This window comes from Cynocephalus volans, chromosome 2, assembly GCF_027409185.1.
Source record: "Cynocephalus volans isolate mCynVol1 chromosome 2, mCynVol1.pri, whole genome shotgun sequence".
NCBI classification, from domain to species: Eukaryota; Metazoa; Chordata; class Mammalia; order Dermoptera; family Cynocephalidae; genus Cynocephalus; species Cynocephalus volans.
The window spans coordinates 121,632,263-121,658,723 of NC_084461.1; the positions used below are offsets into that span (position 1 = coordinate 121,632,263).

Genomic DNA, 26,461 nt, shown 5'->3' on the forward strand with positions numbered 1-26,461 from the left:
AATATCACTAAGACATCTGAGATATTGTTTAGATTGCGGACTCTTACTTTGACATGCCAGCATAAGTAGATGGACAGGCAAGCACATCAGATGTCACTGTTTGGCAGCTGATAAAAGTCACTGGTGCTATAATACTAAGCACAGAGCCACTAGATTAGTCTGTGAGGGAAGGGGATACCTCTTCCTTCCCTTCAACAGTGAATTAAACTCATCTGGCACCCTCTGGAACTACGGGTAAGTCCCTTCTTTATTCCTGCTACAGTTTAGGGATTTGTTTTTGTTTTTTATACAAATTAGAGGAGTGTGTACAAAGGTGATCTTCAGATAAAAAGTCTGAAAGTACAACATCATAATGATATTATACGAAGATTTAAAGAGAAAGTGACCTATTCATTCCACTGAAAGTAGAAGGCATTATACAAAGGATAGAGGGAAAGACAGTTGTGTGTCATTATTTTTAAATCATCATTTTTCCTCAAAAAGGGACACTTGATCTGACTGTAATTGTGATAATGTCCTATAGGGCCTCAAAATATTTTATCAGTCTTGTTGTACAAGTCTGTGGTATATTAGAAACAGAAAAAAAAGTTAAGATTTTTTTAAATAGGAGACTAAATAGCATTTTATTTATAAAATCTTTGGAATTTAACATTATTTGGAATAAAACAATAGAATTTGATATAGAATTAATGTAATAGAATTTATTATAGAATTGCCATGTAATAGAACTTACAGAATTGAATTGTTGAACAGTAACTACAAACATGAAGAAAAGCTTTTTAGAGTTATCTGTACAAAATTTTGTTAAGCCATGGATAAAATGAAACTCAAAAGAACGTGTTTTTAATTGAGCTTTAAAAAATATCAGTAAATGTAGGCCAACACCAAAATGTACAAGACAGTTGACATTCTGAAAACATATGTAAAGAAAATTAGAAAACTCTTTTTGGAAAATATTTACTGGCTATTTCTTAAACAGTCTAATCCTTGCTATTTGAAAAAAGTCTGAATAATTTGCTTGCCCAGCAAGGAATTTAGGAACCAAACTCTGGATTAAATTCTGCAACTGAATGAATAAACCCATAAATATAATACTACTGACCTTGAAATAGAGTCGAAGCCCTCCTTCTGAATGTCTTTCCCCCAAAATGTAAAGTCCTAAGGTAGTTCATTTCTAAAATGCACTCTGGATGAATGTGTTTGTATTCATAAACTTGAAATTAAGAAATATATAATTTTTAAGTGTTCTTTTCAATAGTCTTTCTCTTGGCTCTTTAGTTGCATTTTTGTTCTTTTCTAAAACTGCTAAGTTTTAATTTAACCCTAAACTACATACACAACTTTAGAACGAAGTTGTTTGGTCTGGAAAAGTTTCATTAACAATATTTTCTTTAAGCTAGTAACTTAAATAATTACAAGACTTTGTTTCAATAATAAACAGCTTGGTTAATTTTTTAATTAAAAGTTTGACTTATTATCTCAGTGTTCACTTATACTATGTGAAACAAACTAAATGTATTTTGAATTAAATGATCTATTTTGAATACAAATAGGATCAATGTTAAAGTTCATAGGGGTCATCCTTGTGTGTAATGTCTATATATAGTCCTACTTAGGTTTGCCTAATGGAAAAAATCAGAGGCAAATTTAATCCTTCAAAGCTAATTTTAGTGGTAAACAATTCATCTAAGGAAAAATGGGAATCTACTGTAGGAAGGCAGGAGGATCAATGCAGAGAAATGGCACCCATCTTTTCTTGGTAAGGCATAGACTAGCTTCATAGGTGCCTTATTTACTTTTATACTTCCTGTTTGCCATTTGAAAAGAAAAAGTGAAAGAAGAGGTAAAAACAAATTCAAAATTAGTCTAAAGTACATACTAAACAAGAAAAAAAACTCTAAATAATTAAAAGAACATCAATACCCATAACTAGAAAGTATAATCTAAAAATAATTTTTTAAATTTACAAATGGCTCTGAAATGCACTCTGTACCATATATTATACACACACTTAGTTATTCCTTAATTAATTCGGTATTATGGTCAATTTGGAATCAAAGAAAGAAAAAAGGCAGTGAAAATAAAAAGTAAAAGGAGTAAATATGAACATTAAAGTAATGTTCTTTACCAAAGAATCATATTGCCTCCATTGGTTTACCAAGATATTATTCATCAGAAACCATCAGAATATAGATTAATTGGCATATAAGAAGAGCTGTTGATCTGTTTTGATGAGCAATAAGAAGAATTCAGACTGAATGGAAGTTGACATGTTATATATATTTAACTGCTATTAATTTTAAATCATTAAATCTCTGTGGTTAATGAAATTGCAGCCTATGAGCAAAAGCTAATCATGAGACCATAAAACTATCACACAAGCATCATCACAGAATTTCTTTTCATAATAAGCACTTGGAAAACTCAACTTTGTTCTCCTACACTTTGAAGCCCCTGACCATGATTTCACCCAGGGACAAACAAACCCTAATAAATCCTTTTTCTTATTCTGAGAGGAAAAGTTATTTGTACAAAGACAGAGATAAAGGAAAGGAAAGTCTAGAAGCCAGGAAAGTTCCACCTTGAAGAAACCTTAAAAGCACATAAGCTAAAAAAAAAAAAAAAAAGTATATACGGTCCTAAAGAAGTCAAATAAATAAACAGTATTGTTGTTTAAGCAAATATTGTTACTTAATTATTTTCTCCTTTTGAAGGAACAATATTTTTCAAGAGAAGCCCATTCCATCAAAGCCAGGAGCACAGTATTCTCAAGATCTCAACAAGGAGGGGCAGACCAAAGCTGCTTCTGATTTCTTGCGACCTTCCATAATACCAGGCTTGCAGCCCCAAATTCAGGACCCTATCCTTCCAGGAAGAAATCATTATAGTACTAACTTGCCTTCATCTTCCATATACCACCTAAGCATGTTTAACTACGAACGTCCAAAACACTTTATCCAGTCCCAAAACCCATGTGGATCCAGACTGCAGCCTCCCGGACCAGAAACACCCAGCTTCTCTAGCCAGACCAAACAGTCTTCCATTACCATCCAGCCCCGCCAATGCACAGAGCAAAGATTTTCTGCCTCCTCAACAATGAGCTCTCATATCACCATGTCCTCCTCTGCCATCCCTGCTTCTCCCCAGCAGCTTCCTGGTGCCAACCCTGGCCAAAGGGTTACAGCCACCTATAACCAGTCCCCAGCCAGCTTCCTCAGCTCCATATTACCATCACAGCCTGATTACAGTAGCAGTAAAATCCCTTCCACTGTGGAATCCAAGTAAGTGAATTTTTATATGATGCATGCACAGTGGGCTTATATCTGAGGAGTTTTGGGGGTATGCTGCAGTTCATTCTTTACTATCTAAAAAGGCAATGTTACATTCCATAATTGTCTCATTCCATAATTCTTCCAGAACACATCAAAGCAGGGTACTGGCAATAAGAGATTATCTGACCCACTCTCCAGTGTCCAGGCTGATCTAAACCCAGACCACCTATTACCCTATACAATTACTAACCTGTTTTTTCCATATTTGAAAAAAATAGATTTCTAACATACCCAAGAACAATGAACTTTAGTTCTAAGCTAAGTTCCTCACACTGTAAATTTAATTCCTCTGATTCTGGACTCAGCTGAGATGAACACCTGTCTGCTCTTCTTCAGATAGGATTTCCTTCCACATAAGCAAAGGCTATTAAGTTTCTTCTCAGTCTTAGTCTTTTCTTCCTATCCATTTTCCCCTCTAATCCTGAATATCCATTTGGCTAAAAATAATTTTAAGTTAACAAATAAAGAAAATCTAGGATTCATATACTCACGTGTATGAATTTCCTGACTATGATCAGAAAGAGGAAGGCTTGAATAGATGAAGGCTTATGACCTTTAGGTTTCCTTTGGTAATTAAAACCATACCTTGTTCAAATTGGTTGGGCTAATCTAAACACAGCAAAGAATACCTGCAGCCTTATGCAAGCATGTACTATTTCCATAGCCCTAGCACTGTCCTAAGAGAACCTGATACGAAGAAGGACATAGTAGTTGTACTTTTTTTAAAACATGAACTGAATACTTTATGCTTATGCACACTTAGGGCTATCAGTTTTCCTGTTCCTCTGCTGGCTAGAACATCAGAGAATTAAATCAGAGGCATCTCAAAATTTGTCTGATGGAATATGTTTTGTTACAAGCTTACTGACACATTCACAGAAACTCTTGCTAATTTTTCTGTCTTCTCTAGAGGCTAATTTTTTTAGAAATTCCTATTACTGGTGACAACTCACGAAACCTAGTTGAACTGACTATGGCAATTCAACTTACAAAGAAATCTTTTCAATATTTTTAAAAATAAAAATCAGTAAAGCCAAAAACATTTATTAGAATCCTACAGATATTAGGCTGAACCATTTGAAATGGCTGATAGTCAACTGTTTTTGACCTACAAAAACAGCATCCTATGAGGCTTGACCTAATACTTTAAAATATGCCTTCAAGAAAAACTCTCTCTGTCCCTTCCTCCACAAATTCCCAATATACCTATATCATACATTGTAGATCTTTCTTGGTTACATTTACCCATATGATCATTTTTCCATCTCACTTTCTATTATTTCCAAATTTCCTACATGAGCATTTTTTTTATTTTGCTTTTCAATATACATTGTAGTTGGTTTTCATGCCCCTTTACCCATTCCTCTCCACCCTACATGAGCATTTTTAAATCTAAAATAACGTTTTCTGACCATAATATTTTTCCTAGTAAAGACCAAATCTTTTTTCCAAATTCCTGCCCAGAAAAGAAATCTATCCAACAAATATCCACTGAGCCGAAACCACGTACCTGGCTCTGTGCACAAATGTAAAATGAGAGGAAGAAAGGCAAAAATGGAAAGAATGAGAGATAAAGCCCAGGAGGTCCCCAAACCAGAGATCAAAGATCTAGCTTTAGCTGTTCCATTTTCAGCAACTATAGATAACTCTTTTAATCTTCCCATAGCTACTTGATACTCATTCCATGTCCAGCTGTACATGGTGGAAAGCCCTGACCCTTTGAACATTTGGGCACAACTCATCTCCCTCATTGTTATGATGGGCTCAAGTTTGCTCTGTCTTCTAAAATAATCCCTTGGATTCTGACCTAGAAGAATCTGAAAGCTTTATTTAGCTTTTCATCTGTTGGAAGCCCTTAAGCAAACATTTTATTCAGTTGATCAAACCACAGACTGGAAATTGAGAGGAACTCTTTAATTATTCCTTCCAAAAAGCTTGCACTGTGACATTCAGCAAGTACCTTACCTGCTCAGTGACTCGGTTTTCTGGTCTGTAACAAAATTAAGGATTTAGATAACTAATGATAAAAACGAATGAAATACTGCCATTTGCAACAACATGGATGGACCTTGAGAGAATTATATTAAGTGAAACAAGTCAGGCACAGAAAGAGAAATACCACATGTTCTCACTTATTGGTGGGAGCTAAAAATTAATATATAAATTCACACACACACACACACACACACACACAAAAACCGGGGGGGGGGGGAGAAGATATAACAACCACAATTATTTGAGTTGATATGACAAGCAAACAGAAAGGACATTGTTGGGGGGGGGAGGGAGAAGGGAGGGAGGTTTTGGTGATGGGGAGCAATAATCAGCTACAATGTATATCGACAAAATAAAATTTTTTTAAAAAAATTAAAAATAAATAAATAAATAAATAAATAAACCAGCTTTCTAGTCAAAAAAAAAACTAATGACAAGGGAAAAAAGACCTATAAAGCAGTGTACAAGTATAATACGAGTATTAGTTTAAACATAGGAGCAGGTATCAAATCCTAATTTAGATGGCTTAATAGTAAGGGAATAATGGGGGTATTCAGTGAATAAACTGATGAGGTCACATATACATTAGTGATTCTCAAGCTTGGTTTTGATAATCTTTCGGGTTTCATAGATATATTATGACAGTCTTAAAACATAATTATTTGGGGCTGGCCAGTTACTCAGATGATTAGAGAGTAGTGTTGTTAACACCAAGGTCAAGAGTTTAGATCCCTGTACCAGCCAGCAGACCAAAAAAAGAAAGTAAAAAAAACAGCAAACTTTATTATTTAATACTAATCCACTTTAACAAACATGCATGACTTTTATAAAGACAGTAAAGTAGCATTTAAAAAACCCAAAAGGTTATTATAATTTAATACAGGTGAAGAAAAATGAAATCTATAAAAACAAAGGAATTCAATCTTTTTTTTTTAAATCTCACTATTTATTTAAATACGCAGTTTTGCTATTTACCTGACTAAACAGATCAGACTTCAGTTGAAGACAAATATAGACAACTATGAAAATCTGAAGATCTGAAATGTAAAGAGGGGAAATGTGTATCATCGACTTTTGATACAAAATATCTTGAACAAATGAAAAACATTCATTCATTCAACTGGTAGTATCTCCTATACCAGTGTTTTGTGTTAGTTGATATAAATGATACAATATCTTTTTTTTCTTCAGTATGTGTACAATTTAGTGATTACTAACCAAGTCCCCAAAGCCAGCAAAAGTTAAAACCCTGGCTCCACTCAGGAGATTCATTTCCTCTTAGCTCACAAGTACTTTTAATGATCCTTGAGAATATTTGGATAAGAACATGTCAGAGAAGAGACCAAGATTGTCTCATCTGGATAAATGGAGAATGTTTATTATACTAATAGTAAACTATTCATTGAGGGCAGCAGCCAGTTTTCCCACATTAAATAGATCGATATAAGCTAGCCCCTGTGAGGACCTAAATAAACAAGATAGGTAAAAACTGAATAAGGCACTGTGAAGAGTGTGAGCTACCTAACAGATCCCAAAACACAGGATTCCCTAAATACTGCCCCTGTCATCTATCAGAATGAACAGGGGAACTTTGGGAGAGGCAGATGCCAAGAAAATTTAGACTCAAAACTTGAAATAAGAACTTAAACCAAACTCTTCAACAGCTATTCAAATTTGCTTCCCCCTCGCCAAACTCCATTTTTTGTTTATATATCTTTCTCCTTCTTCTTCTAATCATCCCTTTCTTTCTTTAAAAATTACTTCAGCAACGTTAAAGAAACTGTCATTACTTTAGAAGTTATTTGTTATATAACTTAATTTTCTAGCATAATTGAATTTTCTAGAATATGAAATTAATAAGAATTGGAAATTAACAGGAAAGTCAGAAACTGTGTAAACTGTAGACTGCACTCAAGACAATAGAATATTCACTAAATACCAGTGGTGTGCTGGTAAATGTCTAACAATCAGCTCTGGAGAAAAAAGCCATGATTTGTGGTACTAACCAATTTTCCTGGTGTAAACGTATCCACCACCACCAATTTCAAACTATAACGTGAGATCACAGGTAGCTGAGAAGAGATGCTGAAAACCAGCTCTCTCACACCCATAAGTACACCACTGCTTAATATGTATCCACAAGTCAAACTTAAAAAATTCAATTGTAATACTGGAAGAAGTCTCAAGCTGCTATTATCTAGACATATCTCATATTCTTTAGGGAAGACCTTCAAGAAAGGACATCCTCCTTATGTCTAAATTTCTTTCCTCCTGCCTCTTGATTTTCATTATCCAAAAGAAAGAAGGAAAAAAAAAAAGGTGGTAACCATTCTTATAAAATCCTTCTTGACTGTTATTAGGGCAATTGGTATTTTTAATAATACTAGTAGTACTAAGCGGTAAACTCAATGTATCTTAAGGTGGCTTATAAAATGAGGCCAATTCTGTTTCAGATACCACATCTTAAAGACCTTCTTTTTTAAAAAATTTTTTCTGTTTCTTTTTTAAAGCTATCAACAATCTTCAGTTGGCCAACCTGCCAATGCTAAGCCATCCCAAACTGCAAATTCTAAGCCCACACCAAGGACTCCTGACCATGAAATACAAGGATCAAAAGAAGCTTTGATTCAAGATTTGGAGAGAAAGTTGAAATGCAAGGACACCCTTCTTCATAACGGAAATCAAGTGGGCAAGAAGTCTATTTTGTACAAAAGGCCAATTAAATTATAAAATCTAATTTCAATTAGAAAGTTTTTTCTGTCTCACAGATTTATGTCCATATAATCAACAAAGAGTAGGATCATCTGAAAAAAGGAATATTTGGGTCCTATTCCGTATCAGTCTGCATGAAATCACCTCTTGGTTTTCAGCAGTAAAAGCAGCAAATGAAAAAATCAACCTGAATGATTAATGAAAATTTCCTGTTTTAAGCACTTCCCTCTCATAAAATATGTCTGTTGGCCAAATAACTAATGGGAAATACTATCAACCTAATTTCTTCACATACTTTGGTGTATAATACTGATGGACAAATAATTATAGCTATAATTCTTATTATGTAGCTCTTACTGTGCACATTGTGTTATTAGTTACTTATCTTTGAAACAGTACTGTATGCCTTTAATTCCAATACATTTTGCATATCAGTCATAAATTAGTACAGTCAAATATTCAGTGTTTATTTCATAAAAGTTATTTCTGAATGTGAGGATGTGTAGTACTATATACAAAAACAGACCAGATCGGAACATGCACAACAAGGAGGAAGGGAAAGAATTTCCCTCTACTTGGGAGAGCCTTATTTAAGGGTGATTATGCCTGCCTTTCTTAGGAGCAAAAAGAAAGCCTAAGAGAATCTTTATTATAGATGAGGGAAGACGTACTAGAATGGAAGGAAAATGCTTTGAATGAAAGAAAGGCTTTTTTAAAAAAACAGTCTATTTATAATTCAATAAATAGCACTATACTTCTTTGAAAGTTCTGACTTAGAGTGGTAATTTTAAAGTAAATCTGTACAAACACCTTTTATTAAATCTCACTCCTATCTCCTTAATGACTTATTTCTTTAAAGCGGCTAACATATGAGGAGAAGATGGCTCGAAGATTGCTAGGACCACAGAATGCAGCTGCTGTGTTTCAAGCTCAAAATGACAGTGATGCACAAGATTCACCACAGGTAAATGAAAATAATCTTTATCTAACTGGATCACTTTTATTCTATGCGATTTTTAAATGTCTGCTTTTCTAAATGCTTATAAATAGCATTTGAAATAAAAGTTAATTACTTTCATTCTCCATTAGATATACAAAGGCCAAGATGAGCCAAATATATGTATATATAAATTTAATATTTTACGCATTTTCTAGCAGTTCAAATATCTGCATCTGAAATGTCACAAAGTCAAAACACCAGAAAGTTAATGGCATCACTTTTTATCTGGATAGTTAGGGGTTGGTTAGACCTATGACTCTTTCTATAATATCTACATGAACAGAGGATTTATAAGTTGTGAATCTTTAACAGGACAGAAGTTAAAACTCTAAACCAAAGTAATTATAACCTTTTCTCATAAGCCATTTATCATTTGAATGTTTTAAAATATATTCATTGTACTACTGAAACATCCAATTCCTTTTGTCATGTTCCTGTGTTCAAAAATGCTTCTTACTAAAACAAACCAGCAAAAAAAAAAAAACCCATATGAGTAATGGCTCTAAAATGAACAAAAGATTCCTCTCCAAGAAGGGATTAACTTTATGGGGGGCATAAAATGAATATGCCACAGGCTTGTGCCTGACCAACTTGATTTTAACAAGTAAACTTAACCCGAAGAGAAATGTCCAGTTGGAGAGGTAGACTGAAGTGTTATTGCTCTTTCCTTCTTCCGGAGTTACCTCTCATTCCCTCCCAAAAAGTCCACAAGAAACTGGGAGCCAAAGGGATGAAACTAGGAACTCAAGGAGTGCAAGTTTCCAAGTATAGAAAACTGAAAGTAAGATTTTTGTTTCTGTTAAATCCAACTAGACCTCCTAAAAAGGATGGAGCAAGTTATAGCAGAGCAAGAACTAGAAACTGAAAAGAAAACTATTAAATTCCTTTTTGGCTACTGAACAGTTCATGCATTCATTCATTTAGCTGATTTACATGGACCACTTGTGTGCTGGGCTCTGGACTTGTTATGGGAGATTACAAAAAGAATAAGATATAAACCCATCTCTGTAAGAGAAATTACTCAAAGCAATGTTATATTGATGATAGTTTATGTTATAAATACACAGTATGTAATTCCAAGGGCAAGGATGTATTGTTTTTCTCATCATTCTTTAGAACCCTTAAAATGAAGGTGATAGTACCAGGAAAAAAGTTAGCAGTAGAAACATATTATGAAGTCAAAAAAGATAAATCTTATATTTTTTTGTATACTTCAAACGTTATACCCAAATAAGACAAAATGTCATCAAACTGTGGTATAACTGAAATACCAAATCTCTGAATATAACTATATACATGTTCAAACCAAAAAAGTCAAAAACTTAATTTGGATATTTTGAGCTCAATTATTTTCATTTTTTTTACCCCCCAAAAATTAGTTGATTTGTTTGATCATTGAATTGGCCAGTTGTTTTCATCTTTTGCATTAAATACTTTAAGGCTAGCCAAAAATTGTTACAGAGTTGTAAGACTGTTTTTTGTTGTTGTTGTTTGGTTTTCGTGGCTGGCAGGCACAGGGATCCAAACCCTTGACCTTGGTGTTACGAGGTGGAGTTCTAACCAACTGAGCCAACCGGCCAGCCAAAGACTATTGTCTTAAAATGACAAAATACATTAACTAAACAGATTTCTCCCAAAATAAATTATTTGTAGTCAAATTTTCTTTGTTTTTATACAGATGTATTTCAGATATTTGGGTTGGGACTATACTTTCCACTTCTTTGTATCTTGCACTATGCCGAGCACATTGAAATACACAGAATAGGCATTAAATATTTAATCAATCAATTAATTATAATTTTCATCAGTTCCTGATTTTATTCTCAAATAGAAATAATTTTCTGGTGCTCAGATATAAATCTTAAAAGATGTTTTCTTAAATTAAATATACCTTGGTTAAAGAGGATATAATGAATGCTGTTTTTCAAAGGTTTTTCATAGCTCTACACGTCTTCCATGATGTCCAACAGCATTCTGTGCCGCAAGTTAAAAAGAGAAGTATTTTCCAGTCTAATATGTGTATACTGCTGTTGGTGCCACATTTGAGCAGTAGATATGATACCCTGTTTCTACTGCCAACACAAATGACTTCATGTCTATTCCTGTATTACTAAAGGACAATCTGTACTATGTGCTCCCATTTCAAATACACCAGGAGGACACACCATACTTTATCATAAAATAGTCATCTGAAAAATGAACCACTATCAATTCCACTTTTAGCTAATTTTCATAAATAGTACCTGTTGAATAGTCCTATTAATTCTGAGGATTTCTTGCTACAGTAGTAGTAGGTTAGTAAATTATATTTTAAATGTTTAAAAGCTGACTATATAGAACTAACCATGACTATACAAATATATACAAAATAGAAATGTTTCTTTCAACTATAACTACTTAATTCTGCTTCATTTCAAGTTAACAACTGCATGTTAATATTATCACTTTGTTTTAATTTCAAACAGCACAACTCAGAACATGCACGACTACAAGTTCCTGCATCACAAGTAAGGTAAAATTTTTTAAATTTCTTAAAAATATATATGTTTTGCTACCTAAAACATCTTCAGCTTAAAAATGTAAGCTCTTAAAGTGAGCTCTCAAGCTCACTACATACCTTTTTAAAAACACAATGTGAATTTTCTAATGTTTGAGATGATGATCAAAATTTTTATGTTAATTGTCAGAACTATCTCAGAGGAAGTTTTTTAAATACTTTGATCAAATAAGCCAGAACCATGTTTCCATGTTAAACAACCTTCTCATGACAATGAAACCCAATTCTAAAAATACAATCTTTGCAGATGATAAGAAAATCTATGGGTACTCTGTATTTTAACAGATCAGCTTCTTCATCAATTCATGGCACTGTAAAAAAGAAAAAAAAGATGTACACTTTGTACCAGATGTTTCTAGAGTGTTATTTCTAATAGTCATCAAATATGCCATATCTAAAGATAGCCCTAAGGTTTCTATCCATTGTTTTTACACTATCAGATCAAACAGTAGACTCCGAGTTTTCAAATTTGATGGATAAACTATATTTGTGTGAAAGTAAAAGCAATGACAACATTTATGCATAGTTATTATTAAAATATTTTTGTAGAAGTAGATCATCCTCAAGGGGAGATGTGAATGATCAGGATGCAATCCAGGAGAAATTTTACCCACCACGTTTCCTTCAAGTGCCAGAGAACATGTCAATTGAAGAAGGAAGATTCTGCAGAATGGACTTCAAAGTAAGAGAAGAATTCAAAAGTACTGGGGGGAAATTAACAATGGGATAACTAAGTTTTGAAAAATATCCTCTTCCTACCTCATAGCTTGCCACATAGCTTGAAAAGCAGTATGTACAATGGATAAGAACACAGATTCTGGAGCAAAGCTGAGCAGGGTTTGAATCCTGGCTCTGCCACGTTTCAACCATGTAACCTTAGACAACTCATGTAACCTCTTTGTGCTTTTGTCTCCACATCTGTAAAACAGGAATAACAAATATACATACATCATACATTTATGAAAATTAACTGAGTAAATAGATATACCTGTTAAATATATTGTGTAAGTGAAACTATCACAACAATAGGATTTCTAAAGTAGAATGCCTCTCTAATTCTCCTCCACCAAGAAATTCAAGCCATCCTGCTTTTTCTTGGCCTGGAAAAGTTCTTCAGGCTAGAATAGCTTTCTAGAAGAGTCCACATTTTTAGTATCCTCATTTTGGGGAACTCTTTCTTGTAAAACGTTTTTCTGATTCCTTATGAATGGAAGTTAGTGTTAAGACTTAATACTAACTACATTTAATTGTTAAGGTTTATACAAGTATAAAACATTTAACAAACTGCCATTTATATACTAAATTATAGCTCAAGAACACTGTTTTAGACAAGTTATTCATTAGATCAGCAAGCCCCATGTACATGTGCCTCTGGGATTTCATTTGCAGTCACGATTAGCCAGAAAAGCCATATGACTTCCATATTCCTTGTGGAGACCAATATAACATAAATTAATATTCTAAATATTGTAATTAAGAGAACTTAAAGAACCTGAGGTTGCATGTGAAAGAGCTAAATGTGACTTAAGATAGTCTGAAAATACTACATTAATTTCAAGGGTTTAATTTCTACTGTTTTGTTTTAAAAATTATAAATACATTTTTGAGCTCTTGCTTTGCATTTTCAATCACAAACCCACTCAGATACTGGAATTGTTAAAATTCATAAATGAAGAAATGGGTTCCAGCAATGCAATACCTTAAAATTCTGTCATCTCCTTGTATTTTTGTTTCAAGGTGAGTGGACTGCCAGCTCCTGATGTGTCATGGTATCTAAACGGAAGACCAGTTCAATCAGATGATTTGCACAAAATGATAGTGTCTGAGAAGGGTTTTCATTCACTCATCTTTGAAGTGGTCAGAACTTCAGATGCAGGGGCTTATGCATGTGTTGCCAAGAATAGAGCAGGAGAAGCCACCTTTACTGTGCAGCTGGATGTCCTTGGTAAGCATCCAAAGAAATCCTTGAGAGCTCCTTAAAATCCAGCAATGAAAAAGAAAAAGAATTTTAAAAAGAAAAGTCCAAGGACTTCATAGTTAAGGTTAATGTCTACACAACCTAGTGAAATGCCAATTTTTACCTACAAGCCACAAAACAAAAAAACCAAACAAACAAAAACATTATTGGGGAAAAGTCAGTGAAACTATGGCAGATCTACCACCAGAGCTTTTCTGGAAAGGAAATAAAGAAATTGTATAATTTTAGACAGACTAAATAAAGTAGTATAATCAATTCTAGACATAACTATAGGGTCTCAAAGTGAAAAACTTAGTCTAATCATTTCTCTGGTCTACCATCTAAAATAATCAATCTGACTCATGTTTTCACACATTGTTTCATAATTATACAAATGCATAGTTCAAAACTGAAGAATAAACATCAACTTAGCCTTAGACTATGTTATATTTACTAGGAAACTAGTCTCTAATTATAACAAAAACATGCGTACTTGCTTTAGAAAACAGGTATGACAAAACTCATATCAGATTTGTCCTTAGTAGGACAGTTCTTATGAAACTGGTCTCTGGTTTAAAATTTTTACAATTTAAGTGCTTTAAATATAACACATTTGTAATGATTTAAGCCATGGTGTATTGCATAAGAGACATTTTGCTATAATTTACTGTTTACTATATAAGATCTTGATCAGGTTAAAGGATAAACAATTTTCTTGGGTTTGCATTCTACCCAATCAATGAAAAATCCCTAAGATTATTCTATGATATACTGAGGGTCAATATAAGGGAACAAGTAGTAAGCTAGGAATAAAAAACATACACACACACACACACACACACACACACACACACACACACACACACACACATGATTTAAAATTCACTCGACACGGCTCATGCGGCCAAGAGAGTATTCGAACCCTAGTTGTCTGGTATTCTTTCCACCACTCAAGCTGCCTCCCTACAGATGAGATGATAAATCAGAATATGAAACATGATTATAAATTCAATGAACTCTGTTTTAGAACTCTGAATGGTATAGTAAAATAGTATTGGATATTATTTTAACAAAAACAAAAAAAAGTTTCCAATCCTATTGTTGTTTTTTAAAACTTTAATATCAACATACAAATTTTATAATACTTTCATTGGATTTAATATCATTCTTACATTTCAAATTCTTGAATTTTTTTATTAATATGTAGCAAAAGAACATAAAAGAGCACCCATGTTTATCTACAAACCACAGAGCAAAAAGGTTTTTGAGGGCGACTCGGTGAAACTAGAATGCCAGATCTCGGCTATACCGCCACCAAAGCTTTTCTGGAAAAGAAATAATGAAATGGTACAATTCAACACTGACCGAATAAGGTAGGATAAGTACTTCTAGACTTACCTATAGTTTATACGGATGAATCCAGTTATACTTTAACATACATTATATGTAGCATGCAATTATAATATCAATTTGTCTAGTTTTTAAAACATATAATAAAACTTCATTAAGCCAGATTCCACTAATCAGAAATGTAAGGCATAAAGTAGCCTAGGATTTACCTTTTTACTAACAATAAAGAAAAATGGCTCAAGGAAATAAACACCGTAAACAAGTTTAAGGAGGGATGTTTAATTCAAGAAAACCAGTAAGTATTTCGCAATGACTAGACACAACCTAGAAATTTTTAAATTCTTCTTTTTCTTCTTATAAGCATGACTCTGTAGGTCAGAAATTTCACTTAATGAAACTTGCACAGGAAAATTAATCTCTCTACCTTCATTTTTTTAAAAAAAATTTTTTTAGCTTATATCACGATAATGCTGGAAGAGTTACTTTATTGATAAAAGATGTAAACAAGAAAGATGCTGGGTGGTACACTGTGTCTGCAGTTAATGAAGCCGGAGTGACCACATGTAACACAAGATTAGATGTTACAGGTATGCCACACTATCAATCCAAGTGTTACAAAAATTTTAACTAGGAAGATTAAATTAAAAATGCAAATTCCTGCATAGTATAAAATTTGAGGGATTTTCTCCATACATATTCTGTTTTGATTTTTCTTTTCTCTTCTGTCTGAAAATGAACACCTAGTGCAACAATTTGTTTAGAACAGGTTCTCTGAATTAACTTTTATTTGATCTATTTCAGCCCATCAAAAGCAAACTCTTCCAGCTCCCAAGCAGTTACGTGTTCGACCAACTTTCAGCAAATACTTAGCACTTAACGGGAGAGGTTTGAATGTGAAACAAGCTTTTAACCCAGAAGGAGAGTTTCAGCGTCTGGCAGCTCAATCTGGACTCTATGAAAGTGATGAACTTTAATGACTTTACCGACACTGGAAAACACAACAATGACACTATTAGTAATATATTCAATTATATTTTTGAAATAAATCCATAGCTATATTAACAGATTATGCCTTTAATTAGGTAACATAGCTAATATATATTCATAATATTATTTATCCTTTGACTCTTGCACATTCAATTTCTCTGATTTGTGAAGCCTACAGAAAATCTGAGTATATGAATTTGTAAGTGAAGACAGCCATCTTAAAATACAAAATTTTAACATCTAACTCGTACACACTTAATTATAGGGTATGAATTAACATCAACTTTTTAAACATATCTAATGCTTGTAATAAGGTTTACTGGTACTGCTTTCTAAATGCTGTTCTACCCATTTTCTCTTACAGGAATACTAACCTGGTATAGATCATCTGAGTGTTTCATAGTTTTATGTCAAAAGAGAATAAAATTCAAATATTTAAAAAACACTGTCTCCTCTTCACAAAAGTCTAGATCTTTAAAATAAAACTCCTGCTTTTTGTATATTAAGCAACATTCAGCAAAACCTATAAATAACAAGTTCCAAAAGGGCAAAATATTATGTTCTAGAACAGTGTGAAGCTCACTTACAATTCAGTCAATTCCTCCTGAAACTGAGCTAGACTCTCCATGATTTGCACTTCAAAGGCAACCACAGTAACTTAAATCATGACTGAATCTCTCCTGAATTTGTGATTTTGTTTTAATCAAATAGGTCTCTAATTCTTCAAAATCTTTGAGTCTATTGAGCTCAATGAAATAAGAATAGTCTTTAGAGGTCATCTGCTTAATTCTTATATTTAATATAAATTTGAATACCTATATTTGGGTGTTTTTCCTCCAGCAATTTCAAGTTCAGATAACCTGTTACATTAGGAAGCATAATTTTGTGAACATCTGAGAGTCCAAGAACAGGAAGGCACAAATCCTTTCGTTAAACTACCGTTAAGCTAGGACAGTAGCCCTTTCTTTCTCTTTGGGCTCTGGACTGGCTGTGGGCCTTTTGCTAGGGTCTCCTATTCCACTTATCAACGATGACCCACCCTCCTACTGCGTGGCCTAGTTTTGCTTTTTATCTGTATTATAAAATGGCATTTATTAACATCACTCTACATCTCTTTCAGGGAAATAACAAAAATGGCCTCATCTTTTACTTTTAAAACAATTTTCTTTGCAGGCTGCCCTGGGGTCTTTGGACTGAATTCCGTTTTATTTTCCTTTTTATCAACATAAGAATCCCTCCTTTCTTACAGCCTGGAGGTCTTTTTGGCTGCCTTAATTTTCAGCCAAATTTGGCCTTTTCTATATAGCTGCTTTATTTTACAAACGTTTTGTCATCTTTGCAAAGCTCCTGGGCCATATATGGGTCTGGGCTCCCAAGCACTACTGTTTTATCCTACCTTTTTACATAATCACAGCAGGTTCATTTTTTTTTCAACTCTATGTGAAGGTTGGAGGAAAGAAGAATGGAAGTTATTCCTAGCAACAACTCTTGGTTAATAACAACCACTTTCTGCAAGTAGAAGCGGCAGCGTGTAGTCACGGTTAGGCATTCCGGCTCTGGCATCCAGCAGATGTTGCCCCAACTCTGGGTAAATTATTTAATCTCTCAGAGTCTCGGTTTCTTCAGACCTAAAATGAAGACAGAAATACCTACCTTTTAGGGAAGTGGATGTGGAAACTAAACAAGGCGATAAATGTTAAAGGTATTCAAGAAAGAGAAGCCCGTTATAATTATTACTACGGTTTTTAAGCCCAAAGCCAGGTTTGTCCCAGAAATTGGCCCTCTGCAAGTGACAACCGCCGCAATGCCCAAGCCGCCTCAGGCGAAGCGCTTCTAGAGGGTCCTCGTTGCGCACGCGCACTTGCGCCTTGCCGCGCAGCGGGCGCTCCTGGAGGAGCGGGAGGGCTCGCGCAGGCGCATGAGCTAGGAAGCGCGTGCCGCGAGACTATCGCGCAAGCGCGGCAGGCCCGGGGTGGATGAACGGGCGGTGTGGTTCAGGTCCACCATGGCCGAGGCTTCGCGATGGCACCGAGGCGGTGAGGGGTGTTCCTAGGCAGTGGGTGGGGCAGGGACGATTTGGCAAGTCCACATCCGCTGGAAGGAACTCTGTTGCCCTAAATCCGTATTCATGTGAGAGATATGACTGCCGACACTTTTAGCCCTCACAACCTCCCCTGGAGAAGCGAAGAGGGACAAATAGTCCCATTTCGCAGACAGGAAAACTGAAGCCCTGAGAAGACAAGGCACTCACCCTTTGCCCGAGACTTGAGCTCGGCGCTGTCGACTGCTGTGCAATGAACGTCCCTAGGCCGGTCTCCGAAATGGTTGATCTAGGGACTTGTGGCCTTGACAGACCCCAGCCGCAGCACTTTTTCTCTCTGCAGCAGAAGCCTGCCTTCCCAAGCGGTATTGACGGGTGGAGAAAACTATTAGGGACAGATGAGGGGGGGTTGTTTGGTTTGTATTTTGCTTTTAATTTTAACAAAGTTTTTTTTTTTTTTATTGGCGGCTAGCCAGTACGTGGGATCCAAACCCTTGACCTGAGTGTTATCAGCACCATGCTCTCCCAAGTGAGCTCACTGGCCAGCCCCCTTGCTTTTTAATTTTAAGGCAGGACTAGTAAGGAAACATCTATGTTATAAAATCTATTAGTATATAGTCATAAAATGACTGCCAACTTACCCCAATGGAAAGATTTAGTAATTATCCGTGCCTCATAAAAGTGAGATTTAAATAACCAGACCCATTGGAGCTTTCCTTCATACGGTGTAACAACTAAAAGTGGTGTGTTTTTCTGTCGTTGTTACTCATATGCATTATAAATTACATAATAATGTAAAGGAAATTTTTGTTTTATGTCTCACAGGGACTTCAACACATAATCTGCATTACAGAAAGGAAGTAGAAATTAGAACCACACTTCAGGAGTTGTTACTGTACTTTATTTTTTTAGTAAACCTATGTATATGTAAGTACACATGTTAATAAAGACACTGATTGTTTGAACTAAGAAGTCAGAATGTAGAGATGAAAAAACATAGTCTATAAAACCACAGGCTGTCAGGCTACAAAAATTTTTCAAAATATAGCGACACATTTAAGACATTGTTAGTTCATTTAGATTGACACTTTGTAGTTCTTAAGAAGCAAAACTTCTGGTCACAGATGTAATACGAGGCTTCTACAGTCAACACAGATTGAATGTAATTATTCCTTTCATCTGGCAGTTCTATCTTGAACATAATTAATCTCTTGGGTTGGCAACTGTAATTCGATTTCTTTTACAGCCATATAAACACATTAGCTCAGTTTCATAAATCAAAGTACAAATGAGGCCAAAGATGGAAGTTCTTGGTGTCTGCCATTAGCTTTGTTCTTTTCACTGTCCTATTTTACAGTTAATAGTAAAATATGCTTGTGCTGAGTCAAAGCAAATCTTCAAGGAGGACTGGGAAAACATCTCAATCTGCATTCGTCCTATCTGTCGGTCAATAGCATTAACTTAGTATGTGAAGGGCAGTATTAAAAAGCATTTTGTCTTTAGAGTGCCCAACATACAGTAGATGTAAGCTCACTGACAATTTATTTCATGTTGGTATGTGTTACACACTGGCAACTGTATAACAATTAACTAACTTTATAAATTAAGGTATCTTAGACTGGTTTATAAAAGCTTAGTTATAAAAATAATATATGCTTATTCCAGAACACTTGGAAAATGGAAAAATAAAAGCAAAAAATCATTCATAATCCCACTAATCAGAGACTTTTTTAAACAGTTTTTAATAAAGGGAAGAATTGAAAACAGCCTAACTATCCATCAGTAAAGGGATTTGTTTAACTTTGTGGCATATAGGAGCGTACTTCAAAAAGTTTGTGGAAAAACGGAATTAAAACATAATACAAAGAGGCTGCGGCTGACCTCCAGCTTCCTGAAGCTGCTACTGAGTGCCCTTGAGGAGGACCACGATTACCTGCCCCTCCCTGAGAAGCAGCCAGGACCCCATCTGCTGCCCACCAGCAGTGAACCCACCCAGGGCCATCCCTAGGTACCTGGCAGCCCTCCTCCCCACCCGTAACCCTGCTTGCAGCAAAGCAACCCATCCTGGATGGCTGGGTCCATGCAGAGGCCCAACCAAATAAACAGAACCACCTGAAAAAAATAAATAAAACATAAAAACAAATCTTTCCATGAACTTTTTGAAGTACCCTCATACAGTGAAATAATACGCAATTATTTAAGAATGGCATAGATTCATATGTGCCATGGAATGATGTTGGAGATACATGGTTTAAAAATTAAAGGGCTTCTGGCAAAACAAGGCACATTTAGACTTTATTCCCCTCTAAAATCCACTCTCACCCAAAAAGAGAATGAGAAAGAATACTAGATAATATTTTTTTAAACTCTTACTATGTGTCAAAGCACAGTTTTAAATGTCCTACGTGAATCATTTCACTTCTCACAACAAAACTCGGAGGTAGGATATATTATCCCTTTAATGGGATTCAAACCCATATCTGTCTGAATTTAAAGTCCATAGCCTTGACCACTCACTGTACTATATTGCCTACTTTCAATGTGAAGAAAAAGCCAATTTGCAGAATAGTTTGTATAATGTGACCTCATTTTTGTAAAGATAAATATTTTTATTATTTTATTTTATTTTATTTTATTTTTCATTAGTTTTTTTTTTTCATTTTTATTGAATCAAAATTGATTATACATATTTTTGGTCAACATTAAGATATGTTGATCAAATCAATATTACTAGCATATATATTGTTACAAATTGTAATTATTCTTTATGCCCCTTGTCCAATCCCACCCCATCCCCTTCATCTCCCCCTCCCCCCTCTAAGCACCCTAGATTTCTTCTCTCCCTCTGAAAGAATAATGGTTACTCTGTTGACTTGCTGCCCAGATGATCTGTTCAATGCTGAGAGGCGTGATCAGGTCCCCCAAATACTATCATAGAGCAGATGTCTCTTCCATCACTATGAAATGGGCTCTGTGGAAACAGACATCCTCCTCCTTTCTTTTATCTCTGCTGGTGACTCTCCTTGTCACATTCACTCCAGTGGCTGGTGGACCATCTGTGCAGTGGTTGTGGCATCTTGCCGCCTTCACAGCAGCTATGGTTATCGTGGTGGCTGTGGTGGGCCACCCAACATGGAGATGTTTTTGGCATGCTCCATGGTGCTGGTGATGTGCCTGGTTGTAAACTTTTTTAAATGAATGTGTATGCATAAAGAAAAATCTGAATATGCCACACTTAGTGCTAGTGGTGTGATTACAAGAAAGTTCTTCCTGCTTTATATATTTCTATTTTAGATTTTAAAAAATTATTACTTTTATAGTTAGACTAAACAAAGTTGAATTGTCAGAAAAAATTGGGAATAAATTGTAACATTTTTAATCATGATAAACTGAGTTTTTAAACATAAATTTTTAAACATTCTTCTCCTTAGTGACTTTTGGGATGGTAAACCCACATATGTATTACTTAAACAAGGCTATGTCATCTCTATTTTTGGACACTTCTGTGCCTGGTGGTGAAAGAACCAACTTTAAGTCTATTCGAAGCATAACTGATTTTTGGAAGGTAAGGTATCATGTGACTGTGGATGAAGTAGCTTTAGGTATTCCATAAGCCCTTGGCATACATAGTAGGCACTCAATGAATATTTGTTGAAGAAATGAGTAAAAATGGATGTCATTTCTTTAAACTATTAGAATCAACCAACCAGTGTTTATTGAGAACAGAAAATGTTCTCAGTGGTACTATTCTTGTAACTTTTAAAAATTGATATTTTTTTGACATTCTCATTTCATTTGGAAAATAGGAGACTTGCTTCTTAGGTGAGGATTAGGATCTAAAAATCAGTCTTTAATTGTGCATAGTGAAAATTACCCTTAAAAATTCTTTAATTGCCTAGAAAGTGTAATATATGTTTTTTTGGCATACAATCGTCTACTGTGTGTATGTGTTACAGTAATGTACAGTATCTGAGGCTATTTCAAAAAGTTCATTGAAAAATAGAATTGAAAGAATACAAGTATTCCCACGAACTTTTTGAAGTACCCTCATATAATAAAGAGTACATATACAGAATATAGTTTCATGGTTTTTTAAATACACAAGAGAATCATTCCTTTGGCATTGGGATAGACAATTTTTTCATTACACTTAACATAGCAAGATGCTCACATTATGAAGAAAGAACAATTAAGGGAACAGCAGTTTTAGGTATCCCATGTCATACATATTGGGGCATATTAGGATGAGGCAGTTAGGGAAGGCTTTCCAGAAGTGATGACAATTCAGTTGAGTTTTAAAGGATGAATAAGAGAAGGGCATTCTAGGGAGAAGGAACAATATGTGCTATAAGTAATTCTACATGTGGAGCTATGTTTGGCATGCTAGGAATATAAAACTTATTAAGGGGACATGGTCATTTCCTGAGAGTGAGAGGGCAAGTATGAGATGAGAGCTACATGATCACATAGGTCCTTGGTGTAGGCCACATAAAATATGGATGATAAGAGAAGTGGAGCTCACCCTGTCTCCTTTTTATTGTGCTGTCTTGAGGCATGTATATGACCAATGGCAAGGAATCCAAAGGGAGGAAAGAGAAAATGAACCCTGAGCTTGATATCTGTTAGAATGAGCAGATAGGGGCAGAGCCAGTAGTAGCAGTCACCATGGCCAGAGTTGGGAAGGGGAGTTTGAGGGAGGGGCACAAGACAACTTTGGGGTAAAGTTATGATGTGTGACCATGACCAGCTCTGATTCTCATGTACTGGAGGACAATTTTCAATATACTCATATAAGAAGGGCTGTGGGATTAAACTCGTTGATACTTGTAAAGTGCTTAGAGCAGTGCTTAGTATAGTGCTTAATAAGTGTTAACCATCAGTAGCACCAGCATCATTATCATTACCATTAATATTAATGGTGGCTTGGTAAACAATTTAATTTTCACACTCAAAATCTCATGCATAATGTTACTAACTTAGATTCTGTTGACATGATAATACTTTTCCCGTAATATTTATCTTTCTGTATGAAGTTTATGGAAGGACCCCTTTTGGAAGGTCTGTACTGGGACTCGTGGTACAATAACCAGCAGCTGTATAATTTAAAGAACAGCAGTCGCATTTACTATGAGAACATACTTCTAGGAGTCCCCAGAGTTCGTCAACTAAAAGTCCGCAACAACACATGCAAGGTTTATTCATCCTTTCAGTCGTTTATGAGTGAATGTTATGGCAAATATACTTCCAAAAATGAAGACCTGTCTGATTTTGGCCTTAAACGTGATACTGAGTAAGTACTATAAAATTATACAGTAACTTTTTTCTAGTAGCTTTCCACTGTATCTTTTAGAAATTGTAAAAATATGTATATTTCCACATAATACCAGCTGAAGGCTGACAGGTAAGGAGACTGTTTTAACAATAGTATCAAGGGAAGATAGTAGTGAGATAGCAGTGTTTAGAAGAGTGAACCTGTTACTTTTTTGTTTGCCTCAAGATGCAAAGTGTTTTCTTTTTTCTGAATGTGGTATATGAAGTGCTTAAGTCATATATGATACAAGGCAAAGCATCAGTTTTTGCCTCTGCAATAGTCAGTCAGCTTTTCTGGCTCTGGCCAGACTCCCTGAAACATATCTCTAAAACTCAGGATCTTTAAGGAGTGTCTTAGGTATGCTCTGATACTTTCTCCTTTCTCACTCTGGCTTACTTCAGTGATATCTTCTGTTGCTGCCAGTACTAAAAAGGGGGAGTTATGCTCTACAGGCACTGCATCACATGATGTCTCCAAAAGATACTATAGCCATTGTTCTCCAAAGTGGCTGAAATTAATGCTGGTGTAGACTCATGTGTACACTTTATATTGAAAATGTGAAAGCCCAAAGCCATTGGCATCACCTCCCCTTGACAAAGAAGCTGCTGGTATCAGTGTTGTTTACACTTTGTGCTTTTAGAGTTATATGGAAATCATAAAGGGGAAAGATAAACCTTTTTTGTAATTCAATATTTATCAAAGTGATACAAATACTTACAGAGGTCTACCTTTTCCTACTCATAATTCTCACTCTACAGAAGCAGCTACTTTTAGTTGTTTCTCCTAGAGTATACTTCCTGTTTCTGAGTAATATCCTCACACTGCTGCTACTTGAGTTTTCAGTTCTATATATCTATTGTTTTTCTATCATGGGAGGTGATCTGTCATGTGGCTCTCTTATGCCACCCCTCTACACACACTCTTCCTGTTCCTTGTAGCCCCTCAATATGGTTATACCATCACCATTGTTGAATTCTTAGTCAATGTTTATATTATAAATATGAACTATGATAACATTTCCTCTTTTGAACAACCTCCCCTGAACTTCCAAGATTAAATCATTGCTTTGTAGTTTGTTTTTTTTTTTTTTTTTTGATCGGTAAGGGGATCGCAACCCTGGGCACTGTGTGGTCTGCGGCACTCTGTGGTCTGCGGCACGGTGTGGTCTGTACCACGCTCAGCCAGTGAGCACACTGGCCATTCCTATTATAGGATTTGAACCTGTGGCCTAGGCGCTATGAGCACCGCACTCTCCCGAGTGAGCCACGAGGCCAGCCCACTTTGTAGTTTTTGTTGACTTATTTCTTTTTTGTATGAGTTTTGGGTGTTCTTGAAAGCTTGTATAATTCTTATAAATCTAATAAATTCATAAGTATACACATTCTCTTAAATATTACAGTGCTATTCACTACCTTTCAACCCAAAATTATAAGATAAATCAATTATTTAATTACACATTTTAAATTGTAATCTCAAGACTAAACCTTTTAGGTATTCTAATATTCCAGAGTCTCAAAACAACTACAAATACTTTAAATACCAAAATTAACACTGTGGATTAGGTTTATTTTACCATCTCTATACTTAATTGGAATTGTGAGTTAATATTTGTTATTTCTCAGCAACCAAAATAAGAATCAATTTGTGCTTGTTTGTCTATTTAAAATGTAAAATTCATTAAAAACATTATCTATAAAAAACTGGAAGTGAAGAGAGAGTTGGTGTAACAAATTTTTAAGAGTCATATAGAGTAAACAACCAGAAATGCATGTATGGAAATTTCATTAAAATATAAGTATTTTTTCCTAAATACTTTTTAGGTGTCACTTTTTCCCTCCGCCCTTGAAAACATAGTGTTATTAATAGAAAAGAAGTTTAAACAGTGCATCTTTGGATTACCTTTCACATCTCTTTTTGGGAAACCGAATAGGGAGACTGAAATGAGAAATCAAGGCTTTTTTTTTTTTTTTTTTTTTTTTTTTGATGTTCCATAATTAAGTTAAAAGTCAAAAGAATGGAAACAAAATTTAGTTATACAAAGAGCACACTCAGGGTCCTAAGGCAGGATCTGAGGGCCAGCCTCCTCCACCCAGATGCAAGCAAGAAACAGAGCATTCCCCAGGGACCTAGGCAGGAGCCAAGGGCAGCATCCCCCACTGGGAAACAGGCAAGGAGCATGCCAAAAACACCACTTCCTTGTGGGTGGCCCATCACAGCCACTGCCACAGCCACAGCTGTCACAAGGCAGCTTGACACCACAGCAGTAGCCACAGATACCATGCAGGTGGCCCACCAGACACCCGATTGCAGTGACACAAGGAGAGTCACCAGTGGAGACCCGAAAAAGAGGAGGAGGATGTCTCTCTCCTCAAACCCCACTCCAGTGTAATAGAAGAAGCAACTGCTCTACCATGCCTCTGCTTAATTTCTCACTTTAGTAATTTCTGTCTTCTCTATTTTTCTCTTGGTCACTCTGGATAAAGGTTTGCAAATTTTGTTGATCTTTTTAAAGAATCAAAAAAAAACTATTAAGCATTAATATTACTATTATGATGTAAATATTTTAATCATTCATTAACTTTACATAACTCTTAGGGAATAATAATCTTTACATACATTGTGTGACTTGTTAAATATGTAACTATCATTCATTTTCTTTGACAGACTTTGTTATGTAAGATTGAAATCAAGCTCAAAAGTCATTTCTCAAAAAAATTTAATTATACACATTTTACTTTGATCTATGTACTTTCATTAAATAAGATAGCTATATAACAATATAGACATTGTAACAAAGTTTTTATTGGACATTTATAAACAATATATGACCTCTAGAAGATAGACTATGAAGCACCTTTTTTTTCCATACTTAGATATTTCTAAATCAAAACTCTTGATATTTTTGTCCTGCTCAAAGATAGAACATCTCATAAGACAACATGTTAAAGAAAATTTAAAAATTGGTCATTGTTTTCTAGATTCTAAGTCCCATAAGGCAATAGATGGATTTAAAAATTTTTTCTCATAACACTTAGTCCAGTGTGTGGCCCACAATAAGCACTAAAAAATAAAAACATATTAAATCTTAATCTTTTTAATCCTTAACTCATTGTTTTGCTCCAAAATTACTATAATACTTATGAACTTACTACTTTTTTTTTAACTACTACTTTTGAACCAAAGGTTAGTTTAAATTCTTAGAATACTTCTTAGTTGGGC

General features: G+C 35.0%; 2 protein-coding genes across 3 annotated transcripts in view; both read left to right on the forward strand.

Moving 5' to 3' along the window:
- The first annotated feature begins 100 nt into the window (after positions 1-100).
- On the forward strand, positions 101-16,333 carry MYOT (myotilin). Of its 2 annotated transcripts, XM_063082835.1 has the most exons (10): positions 101-234; positions 2,715-3,281; positions 7,838-8,012; positions 8,899-9,003; positions 11,505-11,551; positions 12,146-12,278; positions 13,334-13,541; positions 14,761-14,926; positions 15,357-15,490; positions 15,705-16,333. In XM_063082835.1, the coding sequence occupies exons 2-10, from the start codon at positions 2,926-2,928 to the stop codon at positions 15,875-15,877; spliced, it is 1,497 nt and encodes a 498-aa protein (XP_062938905.1). In that variant the 5' UTR covers positions 101-234; positions 2,715-2,925; the 3' UTR covers positions 15,878-16,333. The 2 variants fall into 2 exon arrangements, with proteins under 2 accessions (XP_062938905.1, XP_062938912.1); XM_063082842.1 differs by lacking the exon at positions 2,715-3,281 and having other exon boundaries at positions 104-234.
- A 1,562-nt stretch (positions 16,334-17,895) lies between these two features.
- The window catches only part of PKD2L2 (polycystin 2 like 2, transient receptor potential cation channel), a 33,546-nt gene continuing 24,980 nt past the window's right edge, over positions 17,896-26,461 (forward strand). The window contains exons 1-4 of the mRNA XM_063084557.1: positions 17,896-17,926; positions 18,757-18,858; positions 21,363-21,496; positions 22,965-23,221. Of these exons, the coding sequence (XP_062940627.1) occupies positions 17,896-17,926; positions 18,757-18,858; positions 21,363-21,496; positions 22,965-23,221 (524 nt within the window). The remainder of the gene's footprint in view (positions 17,927-18,756; positions 18,859-21,362; positions 21,497-22,964; positions 23,222-26,461) is intronic.